The sequence below is a fragment of the Myxocyprinus asiaticus genome, chromosome 30 (genome assembly GCF_019703515.2).
Source record: "Myxocyprinus asiaticus isolate MX2 ecotype Aquarium Trade chromosome 30, UBuf_Myxa_2, whole genome shotgun sequence".
Classification (NCBI taxonomy): domain Eukaryota; kingdom Metazoa; phylum Chordata; class Actinopteri; order Cypriniformes; family Catostomidae; genus Myxocyprinus; species Myxocyprinus asiaticus.
In genome coordinates, this window is record NC_059373.1 from 6795584 (window position 1) to 6811684 (window position 16101).

The 16101-nt window shown below is 36.5% G+C and overlaps 5 protein-coding genes across 12 annotated transcripts in view; 4 read left to right on the plus strand and 1 right to left on the minus strand.

Moving 5' to 3' along the window:
* Positions 1-16101, plus strand: part of LOC127420956 (4-galactosyl-N-acetylglucosaminide 3-alpha-L-fucosyltransferase 9-like) — an 85236-nt gene that overhangs the window by 58136 nt on the left and 10999 nt on the right. Inside the window, exon 2 of one of the 3 annotated variants that reach the window (XR_007893908.1) lies at positions 8112-8231. The exons of 1 other annotated variant lie outside the window; for it this stretch is intronic. The gene's annotated coding sequence lies outside the window, so the exon portion shown is untranslated. Of the gene's footprint in view, positions 1-426; positions 1270-8111; positions 8232-16101 lie in introns of those variants that run through there. One more of the 3 variants, XR_007893906.1, reaches the window with a different exon arrangement.
* LOC127420962 (uncharacterized) overlaps positions 1-16101 on the minus strand; it is a 72691-nt gene that overhangs the window by 51207 nt on the left and 5383 nt on the right. Inside the window, exons 8-10 of one of the 5 annotated variants that reach the window (XR_007893915.1) lie at positions 15110-15237; positions 13550-13978; positions 13287-13430 (exon numbers count right to left, since the gene is read on the minus strand). The exons of 1 other annotated variant lie outside the window; for it this stretch is intronic. Coding sequence is in view for 1 of the 4 variants with exons in the window: in XM_051663619.1 (XP_051519579.1) it covers positions 13119-13430; positions 15110-15237 (440 nt within the window). In the remaining 3 variants the exon portion in view is untranslated. Of the gene's footprint in view, positions 1-12738; positions 13431-13549; positions 13979-15109; positions 15238-15741; positions 15922-16101 lie in introns of those variants that run through there. 3 more of the 5 variants (XM_051663619.1, XR_007893914.1, XR_007893920.1) reach the window with 3 other exon arrangements.
* The window catches only part of LOC127420960 (4-galactosyl-N-acetylglucosaminide 3-alpha-L-fucosyltransferase 9-like), a 66514-nt gene that overhangs the window by 41780 nt on the left and 8633 nt on the right, over positions 1-16101 (plus strand). The window lies entirely within an intron of this gene.
* Positions 1-16101, plus strand: part of LOC127420964 (4-galactosyl-N-acetylglucosaminide 3-alpha-L-fucosyltransferase 9-like) — a 50029-nt gene that overhangs the window by 3456 nt on the left and 30472 nt on the right. The gene's annotated exons all lie outside the window — the stretch shown is intronic.
* Positions 6371-8126, plus strand: LOC127420957 (4-galactosyl-N-acetylglucosaminide 3-alpha-L-fucosyltransferase 9-like). Its single transcript, XM_051663612.1, has one exon. The coding sequence runs from the start codon at positions 6692-6694 to the stop codon at positions 7889-7891; it is 1200 nt and encodes a 399-aa protein (XP_051519572.1). The 5' UTR covers positions 6371-6691; the 3' UTR covers positions 7892-8126.

Here is a 16101-nt window from a genome sequence, read left to right on the forward strand (position 1 = left end):
ATGTGTGTCTGTACGCATGAGTAGTGTTGGGGATTTGGAACCATCCTGCCAAGTTTGGAATCTCTACGACTTACGGTCTCTGACGCCCAGACACTTTGAGGGCGGAAAAAAATAAAATAAAATAAAATAAGAAAATCGGAACAAATACAATAGGGTTCCTGCACCTTCGGTGCTTGGACCCCTAATAACATTGCCCTGATAGCACACTTACATCACCAAGATGTGTATTTTACATCTGGAAGACATATTTGTTTGCTCATCTGCAATACGTCAATAAGATGTTTCCTCTCAGATGTCAATATGACATTTAGTAGATGTCTTTGAGACATTTATGATTTAGAATATTTGTAAATATGATCATTTTAAGATGTTTAACAGATGTTAATTAGAATGCAATGCTTTTCAGATGAAACAGACATCTTGAAGGTGTGCGTAAGCTATCTGGGATCGTTTGTTGGTTCGTTATTTTTCTCTATGCGAGTAGAAGTCATACAGTTTCTTATGAATTTGTCATCTTGTACTATCATGACTTATTGTCCCCATTCCTGTACCATACTCTGGGCCTCCCAACTTTTCTAAATGAAGTGATCTATTTTTACTCTTGCAATGTCCATTTTGATCAATCAATTTGTCCTCTCATTTTTGTGCCCAACACTCCTCATTTTCTGTCCAATGAATGCACATCAATCCCACCATCATTTACTCACCCTCATGCCATCCCAGATGTGTATGACTTCGTTCTTCTGCTGAACACAGATGAAGATTTTGAGAAGAATATCTCTGCTCTGTAGGTCCATACAATACAATGGCCAGAACTCTGAAGATCCAAATATTTTTGGGTGAACTATCCCTTTAATGCCAGAATACCACAAAAAAAAAGTTAAAAGAGCTATTTCCATATCAGTGTCATTGACAGGTTTCTAATTGAGGAGCTGACATCTTCACAAATAAAATCAAAGGTAACATTTGCATTTTTACAGCATGAATATTTATTTTAATTCAATGTTGGCACTAAACTAAAAACTAAACTGCCAACAACAACAACTACAAGTTACATCAAGATATTTCAGAATAGTCTGCTAAATTGCTAAATCAATAATTTCTAGTACTAATCTTATAAAAGTTATGTCTGTTCCTCAGTGTTAGAATCATTTAATCTGGCTTGCAAAGTGTGTTGCTGTTTTTTCATTCTTTTTTACAAACTGTGGGACAGGACAAAATTATTTTCTGTGTTAATTGAAAGCGTGCCACAGATAACCTAAACATTTGCTTCATGCGGTAACATCTAAATTAACTGTTTTTATGTTTTAAGTCAAAAATACTGTGGCAGATCTCTGCCTTCCCTATGAAGGAGGAAGCAGGATCCGGGTGAACAGTTCATGGAAGACTTTAATTAGACACAGTTCACTTGGACACAAAATAAAACTGCTTTACAGCACACACACACACAGCTCCGTGTGCCCAACGCAGAATGCACACATTCATTGGCTGCATGCATCTCTTTCTCTCTCTAACTGGAATCTCCGGCTCCTCTCTCGGCTGACTGGGAGTAATTCAGCGCCAGGCGTCCATCCTTATGGCCAGTGGTGTAGTAGTGTCTGAAGAGGTGGGCATACTGTGAATTTGTAAAAAAACATACACTCACCCAGTCTCAAAAAGTCATATAATTACACTTACACTACCAGTCAAAAGTTTTGAAACACTTGACTGAAATGTTTCTCATGATCTTAACAATTTTTTGATCTGAAGGCATATGCTTAAATGTTTGAAATTAGTTCTGTAGACAAAAATATATTTGTGCCACCATATTAATTTATTTCATTAAAAAAATAAAATGTAATTTAAAAAAAAAGTTTTTGAAATTGATGACTTGGACAAATAATAAAGAAAAGCAGCCAATAAGTGCCCAACATTGATGGGAACTCCTTCAATACTGTTTAAAAAGTATCCCAGGGTGATACCTCAAGAAGTTGGTTGAGAAAATGTCAAGAGTACATTTCTGCAAATTCTAGGCAAAGGGTGACTACTTTGAAGATGCTAAAATATAACACAGTTTTGTTTTATTTTGGATTTTGTTTAGTCACAACATATTTCCCATAGTTCCATTTATGTTATTCCATAGTTTTGATGACTTTACTATTATCCTAAATTGTGAAAAAAATTATAATAAAGAATGAGTAAGTGTTTCAAAACTTTTGACCAGTAGTGTATATAAAGGTGTAAGAAAATTATATTTGTAATTAATTTATGGTCCATTGTAACCATAATCTCATCTGAATTTACAAAATGTATATCAGACAGTTTCTTGCTGGCATGGTGTACAGTGCACTAATACAACTTCAAGCCATCACTTGATGGTGTGTATGTCCTCATACCCCAATATGGTTGAGGAAAGGATTCTTAGATTGAGAGAGAGATTCTTGTCATTGCCACCATTTCATGCTTAACTGAAGCCTGTCAACACTTGTTGGTCTGCTGATCGACCAGTTGAAATAAAGCTTAGAAAAATGACCTCAGTGGGTACTACTTTTTTGTATAAAGTTGAACACAATAGGCTGTTTCCTCGTGTCGGTTGATGCAATCACAATTGGTCAGGTGAGACAGATCACCATTTACACCTGGTACTAATATCCACCTTTTTCCTGACTTCTCTATGGGTGTCGCCATTACGGCGAGAGACTTCGGCTTAGTTGTTGCTGGATGAATATGCGCTGTTATAGGGAGTTATAACAACTACACATGGCTTAAAAACTACTGTAAAATGAATGTCACAACAATAAGCCCCCACAAAAGCTGTCAATGCTGAAACATTTCGAGTCAAACCAGATGTAATAATCAGAGGTTGCATTAAACTAATTCTCTGTCACTTGCCTATTTTTTAAAACATTGACAGATATTTCCATATTGTATTTGGAACCCTATTGTATTTGTTCCGATTTTCTTATTTTATTTAATTTTTCTGCCCTAAAAGTGTCTGGGCGTCAGAGACCGTAAATCGAAGAGATTCCAAACTTGGCAGGATGGTTCCAAATCCCCCCCAACTACTCATGCGTACAGACACACATCCTTCAGATACTAGGTGTCGCTGTTGCAAAACAATCACATTTTGGGCCATAAATCTTGAACCGTAAGAGCTAGAAACAAAATTATTTTCTCCTCTGATTCCTTGATTCATGCCGAAGAGTTTTACCCCTTGACAGATTTTTGCTCCGCCCCTTCGTTTTCCCTCTATTTTGGATTGAAAAAAATTCAAAACGAACTCGTCCTAGGCCCTTTGCCCGATCGGAACCAAACCAGTGCAGAAATAATGCAGAAATAATGCCATAAATCGGAAGATTTTTAAATGGAACCTATGATGGACCATACACCCCCTTTTCACGGACATGTCCTCTTTTTAGAACCTTAATGAAGCATCCGGTGGGATTTCTAGATTTGGCTGTTTTCATTTTGAAGTGCACAACAAGAAACGCAGTGAAATCTAGCGCATCATATTCGTGTACTCTCTCTCTCTCTCTGCGTACTGTATGTATGTGTCTCTCACTCTCTTTTACACACACACACACACACACACACACACAGACACACAGACACACAGGGTGCGTGCAGAGAGCGCAAGAGTCCAGTAAATTTACCATGCAAATGTGTGTGATTGTATTCTCATCTATTCGGGATTGCTGTCGAAACCTAATGTCCATACGCAGACATTAGTGAGAAAATGTTTACGTTAAGTAAACACTGTTCTTCCGTTGTTGACTGTTGTTAGTGATATTAAAGTGCTTGGTAATGGGAATAAGCTGCAAAGGGGAAGTCTGTTGCATCCGCATTGGAAGAACGCGCTGAGCATAATGGATAATTTCGCTGCCTGGGAAAAAGGTGGATATTACTACGATAAAGCATTAAACACTGTTCACGTGTGATTGTATCACCTGAGACGGATGGTTTTATCAGTCCTTTTGAATGTTGTCTCTCAGTCTGGTAAATAAACAACTAATTAAAGAAATTAATGACCAATGATATGAACTCTGGTTGAGATTTTATCAACAGCTTGTTCCGGACCATCAGTTGTGCTGTCTAACTAAGACCCAATATGCAAGCTCTGCCTGTTCTCCCAGTATTCAGACTCTTCTTTTCAACTGATTATCTGAAAATGCATGCAAGACCTTTGTGTTGTGTTTGAACAGAGCTGCATTCATATTCACAACAACAGCATCATCAACCAGAACAACCAGTCTAAAATTCCCAGAACTATTGTTAAAAGACATAGGTTAATCTTTAGCCCTGCAATGTCACACTGTCAACTTATTTAAATGTTTATGGAGTTTTTATCTAGGAAGGCCGGTTTTCTTTAGAACAATATTTTTGACATTTGGCCATGATGAATTTTCCAATAATATTTGAAAACATAAACTGAGAAGTGAACCTAATAAACACTCCTGCAGATTACTTTACTGAAAATACTTTACAAATAAGTAGTTTTATGGTACATTTTTAAAGGCGTCAGCGTAAGAAATGTTCCACTTAATAAAATTATCTCAAGGGAGTTAGCTGACCTTTCATCCCAATAATTTCAAAGCAGCAGTTGTTCAGGAGATACTGGAGGAGATCTCTTGCCATGCAGGAGAGAAATGTCAATAAATAACTCGACTTGGATTAATAGATTAGACATTTGAAGCTCATTGAACTAGTGTGTCCAAAACAAGAGTAAATCATTGTTTTATAGGAAAATTCCGTGTTTAATACAAATTAAGCTAAATTGACAGTATCTGTGGCATAATATTGATTACCACAAAAAATGTATTTTGACTTCACTGTAACCCAGATTTTTGCGTTTTTTAAAGAAAAGGACGGACGAGTCGAAATTTTTGTGATAATCAACATAATGCCACAAATTCTGTTGACTGAACTTAACTTGTGTTGAACCTGGAATATTCCTTTAATAAAGCTGGGTTAAAAAAAAAAACATTCCTGAGAAAAGAAATATTCTAAAATATATCTCAAAATTTGTGGATTGTAACAGTTGTTGCGCAAATATCTCGAAAGATCTTGAGAAACTCTTCAAAACAAGGAAGAAATATATGTTGGGTGGTTTGCCAACAAATGTTCTCGAAACTACTGAAACGAACATGTCATCATGAACAAATATAACTATGTGCGAGTACAGGCTTAGGTTTTATAGTTGTTTTATAACTCACTCGTCCAGTCAGATTTTAGAATCGGAACTGTTTTTTTCAAAACACAATTTGTACCTGTAATTCTAGAGTTCTATCAAAAGAGAGCACTGAGCTATGAGCTGAACAACTTTCAAAATCACCTGTTTCAGGTTTGGCCACTCCCTCAGTATAGTTTCATAGTGTTTTTATACGATCTGTTCTCATAAATGTAGCTCCTAAATATACCATTTCATTTCCTGCAAGGGGACAATAACTTGACTTTATGATTTCACTGCAAAACCTGATAGGCCTGTTTCCATCGTCTTATCTAATCGGTGCCTCAAACATGGGAGGGACTTCAGTAACAGGTATCACCTTTCTAAAACCAAAGGGCAGCGAAATGTTCTGATAGACTACAAAGACAGAGGTAAGTTTACCGGAGTTCTGTTGATTGTGATTTAATATAAAACGAATAGGAAAAAGATACACCTCAAAAACAAAACGAATGTCTACTGTGAGTTTTATTTTACTTTGAGTATTTATTTTAAGAGACCAGCTGATTTGCATTTATTGATTTTTTTCTGAACGTCGAAAACACTACACATTACAACTAAAATATGATATGATATACTGTATGTAGGCCTACCCTACATAATTGTATTTTTATATATATATATATTTTTATGTTAAATTTCTGGGAGATATTGCTGTAGGCTGCTTAAATAAACTGGGTTTTATATTTTTAAATCGCTACATTGTAAATTCGTTAAACGTTGAAACTTGTTTTTACCGCTAAAAGAGGTGTTACATTTTTTAATGTACATTTATTATTAATAATGAAAATCGGAAATAACAATTCGTCCATCAAGTAATATGGTTCATTAACTTGATGTGGTTTACACTTGCCAAGCAATGTATAGCCTATCAACTGTATGTTGACACATTAATATATAATGTGGCGTTTATTTATTTATTTATTTAAATAAGCATTATACAAAGGCTAGAGCACTTTGGTATGGCTCATCCAATCAGAATTTATAGTCTAAACCACCCGTTTTATACCGCTGGTGAGGCCAATCGCTCTGAAACTCAGTATGTTATACTACAATGATGGTTTACTGTTATGAACCTTAATGTAAAGGGTGCAGACTTCTAGGAGAATGCTTGTTTTACCATTTTCTTTGACATATTTGTAAGAGTAAAATGTCCCATTAATCCAGGTTTTAATATTCTGCGGTGCATGCTTGCAAAAGTCACTTCGAATCTCTTTTGTGTCTTAAAGTGTTGGTCCTCTGGAAAGCAATAATTAGGTTGGACCACATTTTGGTCCATAACAAGAAACAGCCTACATAATGCCTAGAAAGTGTGATTTTATAGCTTCTAAATATACACATCTACTTTCTTAGATATTACCTATTGGACTAAACAGACTGGACCACAACTTTCTGACACAAAACTAGAGGTTTTTCATTTATTTAATTTTAAACAAATCCTTGAAGCCAAATATCAAACAATTCTATATCTTCTTCCTTCACCAGTAAATGATGATGTCCATAACTTCTGCCAAAAGCAATCAGAGCATAATAATTGCTGTAATTTTGTTTGCATGTATTACGGCAATTTTGTATGTGTATTATGAGCCAACCACAAGCTGGTTTAAATGTCCTGCTGCTCCCATCCACATGAATAATGTCACTGCAGAAATCTGCCTCAGTGTTTTTAAGATGCAAAACTACACCCATATAGAAAACAACACCTGCACTGTGAACTTCATCTTGGAAAGACAACAGATGACAACTACTAAAACAACAAAACAAGTGGCAACAGCGAAGAGAGACGATCCAGACACCATTATTTTGATCTGGATGTGGCCTTTTGGATATAGTTTTGGCTTTGGACCCTGCAGTTCGGCTTTTAATATTCAAGGCTGCCGTTTAACAGATGACAAAGATATGTATAACCAAGCACATGGTGTATGGTTTCATCATAGAGATATCAAGTGGGATTTATCTAATATGCCAAAACTACCTCGACCAGCATTTCAGAAATGGATATGGATGAATATGGAGTCTCCAGCCAATTCACCACAAATTCCCCAGCTGAAGGATCTGTTTAATTTGACTTCAAGTTATCGTCGGGATTCTGATGTCCAGGTACCTTACGGTTGGCTCTCAGAGGCCACAATTGAGGAGAAAAAATATACAATCCCACAAAAGGATAAACTAGTCTGCTGGATAGTGAGTAACTATAATTCACACCATAAGCGTTCATATTACTATACTGAGTTATCGAAATACATTCACGTGGAGGCTTTTGGAGGACATTTCAACAGGCGCATTAATGGTGATGAATATTCAAACGTGGTGTCTAGTTGCAAATTTTACCTGTCATTTGAGAGTTCCATTCATAGAGACTACATTACAGAAAAACTGTACAACCCTCTATTGCTTGGTACGGTTCCTGTTGTTCTTGGCCCGCCCAGAGAGAACTATGAGCAGTTCATACCGAGCAAAGCCTTCATCCATGTAGATGACTTCCCCTCTCCCAAAGAACTGGCAGATCATCTCAATTTTATGGACCAAAATGAGAACATGTATAGGCAGTATTTTACCTGGAGAGAACATTTCGTTTCAAGGGCATCTGCATTTGGTCTTGAACATGCCTGTCGGGCTTGTGAACATATCAGAAAAAATAAGAACTACAGAGTAGTTAAAGATCTCAACAGCTGGTACTTCAGTTAGCGCAGGAATAAAAAAATAAAAAAAAACTACATTGGGGGCTTGCAGCTCACAAAAACTCATAATTTGTATAAGACTGTAAGATATTGTACGACTTGGCTCGTACAAAGGGTACAACTTTATTCCCATACAAACTGACCAATCAGCAAAGAGAATTTCAAATGGATATAATACAGGCATCACATTTTAGCTAAGCTCCTATCCAACACTTTTTTTTTTTAAGATTTAGGGTTTGGATAGGGGGTTAGACTTGATGGTTAGGTGTGGGTTTGAGGTTAAATTTATAACTTATAAAAAAAATCATAACATTGCCCTGATAGCACACTTACATCACCAAGATGTGTATTTTACATCTGGAAGACATATTTTTTTTAGGTTGTTTGCTCATCTGCAATATGTCAAAAAGATGTTTCCACTCGGATGTCAATAAGACATTTACTAGATGTCTTTGAGACATTTATGATTTAGAATATTTGTAAATATGATCATTTTAAGATGTTTAACAGATATTAATTAGAATGCAATGCTTTTCAGATGAAACAGACATCTTGAAGGTGTGCGTAAGCTATCTGGAATCGTTTGTTGGTTCGTTATTTTTCTCTATGCGAGTAGAAGTCATACAGTTTCTTACGAATTTGTCATCTTGTACTATCATGATGTATTGTCCCCATTCCTGTATAATACTCTGGGCCTCCCAACTTTTCTAAATAAAGTGATCTATTTTTACTCTTGCAATGTCCATTTTGATAAATCAATTTGTCCTCTCATTTTGTGCCCAACACTCCTCATTTTCTGTCCAATGAATGCACATTAAAGGGATAGTTCACCCAAAAAATGAAAATTCTCCCATCATTTACTCACCCTCATACCATCCCAGATGTGTATGACTTCGTTCTTCTGCTGAACACAGATGAAGATTTTTAGAAGAATATCTCTGCTCTGTAGGTCCATACAATACAATGGCCAGAACTCTGAAGATACAAATATTTTTGGGTGAACAATCCCTTTAATGCTAGAATACCACAAAAAAAAAAAAAATAAATAAATAAATAAAAAATAAAAAATAAAAAGTTAAAAGAGCTATTATACTGGAATCTCCGGCTCCTCTCCCTGCTGTTTGGGGTAATTCAGCGCCAGGTGTCCATCCTTATGGCCAGTGGTGTAGTAGTGTCTGAAGAGGTGGGCATACTGTGAATTTGTAAAAAAAAAACAACATACACTCACCCAGTCTCAAAAAGTCATATATTTACACTTATATAAAGGTGTAAGAAAATTATATTTGTCATTACTTAATTTATGGTCCATTGTAACCATAATCTCATTTGAATTTACAAAATGTATGTCAGACAGTTTCTTGCTGGCATGGTGTACAGTGCACTAATACAACTTCAAGCCATCACTTGATGGTGTGTATGTCCTCATACCCCAATATGGTTGAGGAAAGGTTTCTTAGATTTGAGAGAGAGATTCTTGTCATTGCCACCATTTCATGCTTAACTGAAGCCTGTCAACACTTGTTGGTCTGCTGATCGACCAGTTGAAATAAAGCTTAGAAAAATGACCTCAGTGGGTACTACTTTTTTGTATAAAGTTGAACACAATAGGCTGTTTCCTCGTGTCGGTTGATGCAATCACAATTGGTCAGGTGAGACAGATCACCATTTACACCTAGTACTAATATCCACCTTTTTCCTGACTTCTCTATGGGTGTCGCCATTACGGCGAGAGACTTCCGCTTAGTTGTTACTGGATGAATATGCGCTGTTATAGGGAGTTATAACAACTACACATGGCTTAAAAACTACTGTAAAATGAATGTCACAACAATAAGCCCCCACAAAAGCTGTCAATACTGAAACATTTCGAGTCAAACCAGATGTAATAATCAGAGGTTGCATTAAACTAATTCTCTGTCACTTGCCTATTTTTTAAAACATTGACAGATATTTCCAAATGATGTCTGTCATTTTGGAAGATATCAAAGATGAAAAACATTTAAGCCAAGGTCCTTATATTTTGTATTATATCTTTACGAGGTTCATATCTCCCACTGTGAGTGTATGTGAATGAGGGAGAGACAGAGTTGAAGGCGGCACTTGTTAATGCAGAAATAATGCCATAAATCGGAAGATTTTTTAAATTGAACCTATGATGGACCATACACCCCCTTTTCACGGACATGTCCTCTTTTTAGAACCTTAATGAAGCATCCGGTGGGATTTCTAGATTCCCTAAATGTGCGGGATTTGGCTGTTTTCATTTTGAAGTGCACAACAAGAAACGCAATGAAATCTAGCGCATCATATTCGTGTACTCTCTCTCTCTCTCTCTCTCTCTCTCTCTCTCTCTCTCTGCGTACTGTATGTATGTGTCTCTCTCTCTCTTTTACACACACACACACACACACACACACACACACACACACACACACACACACACACACACACACACACACACACACACACACACAGGGTGCGTGCAGAGAGCGCAAGAGTCCAGTAAGTTTACCATGCAAATGTGTGTGATTGTATTCTCATCTATTCGGGATTGCTGTCGAAACCTAATGTCCATACGCAGACATTAGTGAGAAAATGTTTACGTTAAGTAAACACTGTTCTTCCGTTGTTGACTGTTGTTAGTGATATTAAAGTGCTTGGTAATGGGAATAAGCTGCAAAGGGGAAGTCTGTTGCATCCGCATTGGAAGAACGCGCTGAGCATAATGGATAATTTCGCTGCCTGGGAAAAAGGTGGATATTACTACGATAAAGCATTAAGCACTGTTCACGTGTGATTGTATCACCTGAGACGGATGGTTTTATCAGTCCTTTTGAATGTTGTCTGTCTTTACACTTAAAATCTCTCTCAGTCTGTTAAATAAACAACTAATTTCTTTAGAACAATATTTTTGACATTTGGCCATGATGAATTTTCCAATAATATTTGAAAACATAAACTGAGAAGTGAACCTAATAAACACTCCTGCAGATTACTTTACTGAAAATACTTTACAAAGAAGTAGTTTTATGGTACATTTTTAAAGGCGTCAGCGTAAGAACTGTTCCACTTAACAATAAAATTCTCAATAATTCCCAATCCCAATAATTTCAAAGTAGCAGTTGTTCAGGAGATACTGGAGGAGATATCTTGCCATGCAGGAGAGAAATGTCAATAAATAACTCTTGACTTGGATTAATAGATTAGATCTAAAGATCTTGAGAAACTCTTCAAAACAAGGAAGAAATATATGTTGGGTGGTTTGCCAACAAATGTTCTCGAAACTACTGAAACGAACATGTCATCATGAACAAATATAACTATGTGCGAGTACAGGCTTAGGTTTTATAGTTGTTTTATAACTCACTCGTCCAGTCAGATTTTAGAATCGGAACTGTTTTTTTTCAAAACACAATTTGTACCTGTAATTCTAGAGTTCTATCAAAAGAGAGCACTGAGCTATGAGCTGAACAACTTTCAAAATCACCTGTCTCAGGTTTGGCCACTCCCTCAGTATAGTTTCATAGTGTTTTTATACGATCTTTTCCAGAGAAGTGCACAGACATTTTGGGGGGCAGGGGCTCAAGTGGAGAAAAAAAGGGCACTTCTCATAATTATTTATTAATATATATATATATATATATATATATTTTTTTTTTTTTTTTTTTTTTTTAACAAAACGTTAAATATATTAACACAACTCTGACTTCCTTACCAATTTATTTTAATTCCCTCACAGCACGCAATTGTTATCCGTTCACACAGAGACCATAGTCTTCTTTAGTGTTCACTAGGTTTATCACAAGAGCAACAGCAAAGAAAACTATATGCCACAATGAGCATGTTTTCTATGCTACTAGTTTCAAGTATATATTTAGAATAAATGACTGCACCAAGGAGAGGGACATAGTTTCCCTAATAATTTGTTTATTTTGCACAAGGCAATAAATCGTTTTAATTCTTTTGGTGTTATTGGAATACATAACACTTCAAAATCAACAGAAATCTTCACACTAAATTGAAAAAGGCTGTTGCTGCTATTTTGTTAATTTTACAGGAAAAAACACTGCAAAAATAATGAAAAAACACTGCAAAAAAATGATTGACAAAATACAAAAATACAGCAACTTAACTGAAATTATTACAAAAAAATGTCTTGAACTTTGAAATAAAATCTGTTACTTCCATTCCCTTGTTGTCTCTCCTTCCTCCCTTACAGCAGCAACCTTCTGTCTGTATCATGTAAAGATCAATCAGCATACAACAAACTAATAGAATGGATAGATTATTAGATGAGGAGCCTACGATCAAAATTATGAAGTTACTGTTTAAGGCAGGACACTTTTTTCATGTAGTGGTCAATTTTGAGATTTTGGTCTATTTTGCTTCCGTGTGTTTTACTCTAATGGAAAGAAAACTTCCAAAATACACATTTAGATGGTGTTTGTTTTAAGCCTATACTACACTCTAAAAAATGCTGGGTTAAAAACAACCCAATTTGGGTTATTTTGGCAACCCAGCACTGGGTCAAAAATGAACGAACCATTTCTGTGGTTTTAATGACCATGATTTCTGTGTAAATTTCCAACCCAATTGGGTTCATTTTAACCCAGAAATTTCATTTATTAACCAATAGTTGGGTTAAAAAAATTAACCCAGCATGCTGGGTCAAACATTTAACCCAACCCAGCGTGCTGGGTTAATTTGTTTTAACCCAACTATTGGTTAAAAATGACAAAACTGCTGGGTTAAAATGAACCCAATTGGGTTGGAAATGTACACAGAAATCATGGTCATTAAAACCACTTTAACACACATACACAATGACTAGAGTAACACAGGCTACAGTAATAATAAAATGGTAAACATTTATTGATGAGAACACCCCGAAATGTATACAATTATGCACAACTAAAAACAGTTTTCAATGTGTGTGCATGAGTTTGTGCAAATTAAGTGCAATTACAAAGGATAAAAAATGAACTTTTTGCATTCAACCAATCTTTCTAATATAACACACTACAAGCTGAGCAAAAAACACAGGAAAAATATGAATTCTTAAAAAGCAATTCATAACAGTTTTTTGCCCTTGACCCTGGCTCTGCACTGACAAAACTCAATCAACATACAAAAAAATAAATATTAAATGCTTAAGATGAAAACACTGTTTTGAAAAATTAATACCGGATGTGTAGAATGCATTAAATGCGAACATCTACAGCAGTATAAGAGGTTTAGACAGATGTATGAGAAATGTATGCTCGCAGAATCCTTATAGCTGGGGATTCATTTCCAGGAAGTCCATACACCACAATCTGTAAAAATTCCCACACTGGGGAACACGGTTTGGGGAAATTGACATCTAAGGTGTAGAATGCCTTACAGCAAACATCTACTGCTGCCAGCAATGTGTTTTGCTCAAGCGCTTCTCCGTTTATAACAACAAAGGCTTGAAAGCACTGGTTGTTGTCTCCAAGCATCAGGACATATGAAAATTCGGTGGTGTTTTTCGCACATCGAAGGTATTCAGCCATATTGGTACCAATCTGGAAAGAAAAAATAAATAAATAAAACAAAATATACTGTAACTCTGCAACAATGTAAGAAGTTTTGGTCATTACGCTTAAAGCACTCTAGTTTCATTGAAGTAGTTCATGTGACTCACAGTTACTTTTTATGCTGCACAGCCAGTATACGATGCTGAAATCCAACATGGTGGCTACATCAATAAAATCCTCACTGGTTCTTATGTCATGACATTTGGTCTCAGGAGAGACAAGAACCAATGTTTGAAGTTATTGGTATTTCCCCATATTTGATTAGGGCTTTGTAACACTTCTCAGTGGAAGGAGGAGGCGAGAAGCAGATTTCCTGGTTCAGGTAAGCGTTTTTTTATTTTCCTCAGTGCAGCACAACACACTCTCAGGGCTTTACGTTGTTGGCAAACACAGTCTAAAAACATCCACAAACTAGCTTACAAAATAAACTTTCAAATTTACAATCATCAAAACTTCTGACTTCATAGTCCGTGCCCAGGCTCTCTCTCCCCTCTAACTGCTGTGTGGCTCTATTTATGCCGCTCTCCCCGTGCTCACTGAAATTAGAGACAGGTGTTAGACATCATTTAACTCAGGTGTAAGCGCCCTTACCGCTTTCTCTCTCTCCGGAGAGATGCTTGACCACGCCCCCGCTGCCACAGGCTTGAATTGATAAATGATTTTTTTTTTCATTTGAGAGTAAATAATGATTTAAAGGAATAGTCCACCCAAAAATGAAAATTCTGTCATCATTTAACTCACCCTCACATTGTTCCAAACCTGCATGACTTTTGGTCATCTTCAGAACATAAATGAAGATATTTGAGCTCAGCTGTTTTTGTCCATGTAATCAAAAGCAACCAAACCAAAAGTTCTCCATGTGGCTCAAATCATATATCAGAAGTGTTCTGTAGCAATACAATCATTTTATATGATCAACTTAAATTTTAGTAAGTCATTATTTACTCTCAAATTAAATCATGACACTCATTCTAACTTGCGTATACAAAAACTACAACACTGCCATTAAATCAAACCTAATGTTATGCCATCATGACGTCTCTGAGAATCAGTGAGGTTTGATGTTAGCAGAGGTTTGTGATGTCATTTTGTATGCGTTATGTGTGTTCGCTGATCGGTGTAGTGATTTGCTTCTTTCGGTTGCTCCCATCAGGGGTCACCACAGCGGATGATCCGCATCTTGTATTTGGCACGTTTTACACCGGATGTCATTCCTGATGCAACCCTGCCCATTTATCCGGACTTAAGTGATTTGAGCGTGTATAGTCATCAATAATCAATCTAATCATCATATAAAGTGATGGGATCACTTCAGAACACTTCTGATATATGACCTGAACTGTAAGAAGAACTTTTATTATGCCTTTATGTCCTTTTTTAAGCTTGAAATTACAAATCATCATTGTCTTTCATTATATGGACAAGAACAGCTGAGAACATTCTTCAAATATCTTCATTTATGTTCCAAAGTTGAACAAAAGTCTTACAGGTTTGGAACGACAAGAGGGAGAATAAAAAACAGAATTTTAATTTCTTGCAGAACTGTTCCTTTAAGTGAACACTAAGAAAAGTTTGGGTGCTTTTTTAAGCTTTAGGAGTCATTAACTGCAAAATCAGAGCATTGCATATGTAGAGTACAATGCTTTTAGAAATAGCTGTTAACTTACAGGCTGTATGTCTATGAAGGCCTTCCTGGTTTCTATGAATCTTGGTCTAAACATTTTCCTTCCAATCTTGTGGACAGATGTTGGAAGCACCATAGGAAAGACCAGTAAAGCGATGTCACTCTGTATGTCTTTAGAATGAAAACAAACAAAATGTTAACAAATCACTTAAAATGTTAACAAAACATCTTGTTAAAGATGCACTCAGTAATTCTAATCCAACACACTTTGTCAAATTCTGCAAATATCTCCTCACAGTCTGCTAGCTTTAAATGCGACAAAAACAAAGTTGACTGGACAGATCTACACAACACTACTCCAGCCAATCAGCAACGGGGGGGGGGGGGGGTTAGTTCTTGCACGTGCACAGGATGGGGGGTGGGGGCAGAGAGAGAGGGAAATTCATTAGAAATCTGGCTGATGCAAACTTTCTAAACTCCAAGGAGGACAAATGGCTGAGAAACAGACCAAGAGAAAAAGGTCTGACGAATATAAATGAAGGGTGTGTTCACACTTGGCAGGTTTGGTTCCGCTTCCAAACGAACTCTGGTGTGGTTCGATTGATGTATGAATGCAACCTGGACCAATGATGTCTAAACAGACCAAAAACAGTAAGTAATTTACCTAATACTGACCTCAAGCATACCTGGTTCTTCTCATCATAGGAGCTATGTTGCCCATTACAGTTCGGTACAGGCGTCGGAACAGCCATCAGCCGTCTTTGCAGCATATCTTCATTTGTGTGTGCAATGGAGGAATTCCTGGTACTGTTTTGACTCCTTTACACATTTTATTAGCTCTTCGTTTGTTCTCAGCTGGTAAAAATAACACCATATATACATATATAAATATAACGAGTGCATTTCGCCCAGCAGCCAGCATTGTTTTGGATGATCGGAAAATATAAGTCATAAAAGCTGTCCAATCAGGTTGTGACTTTTTCCTGATGCCTTTGGTTTTGTATCGTTAGGTTCGGTGTTAAAAATGCCAGTGTG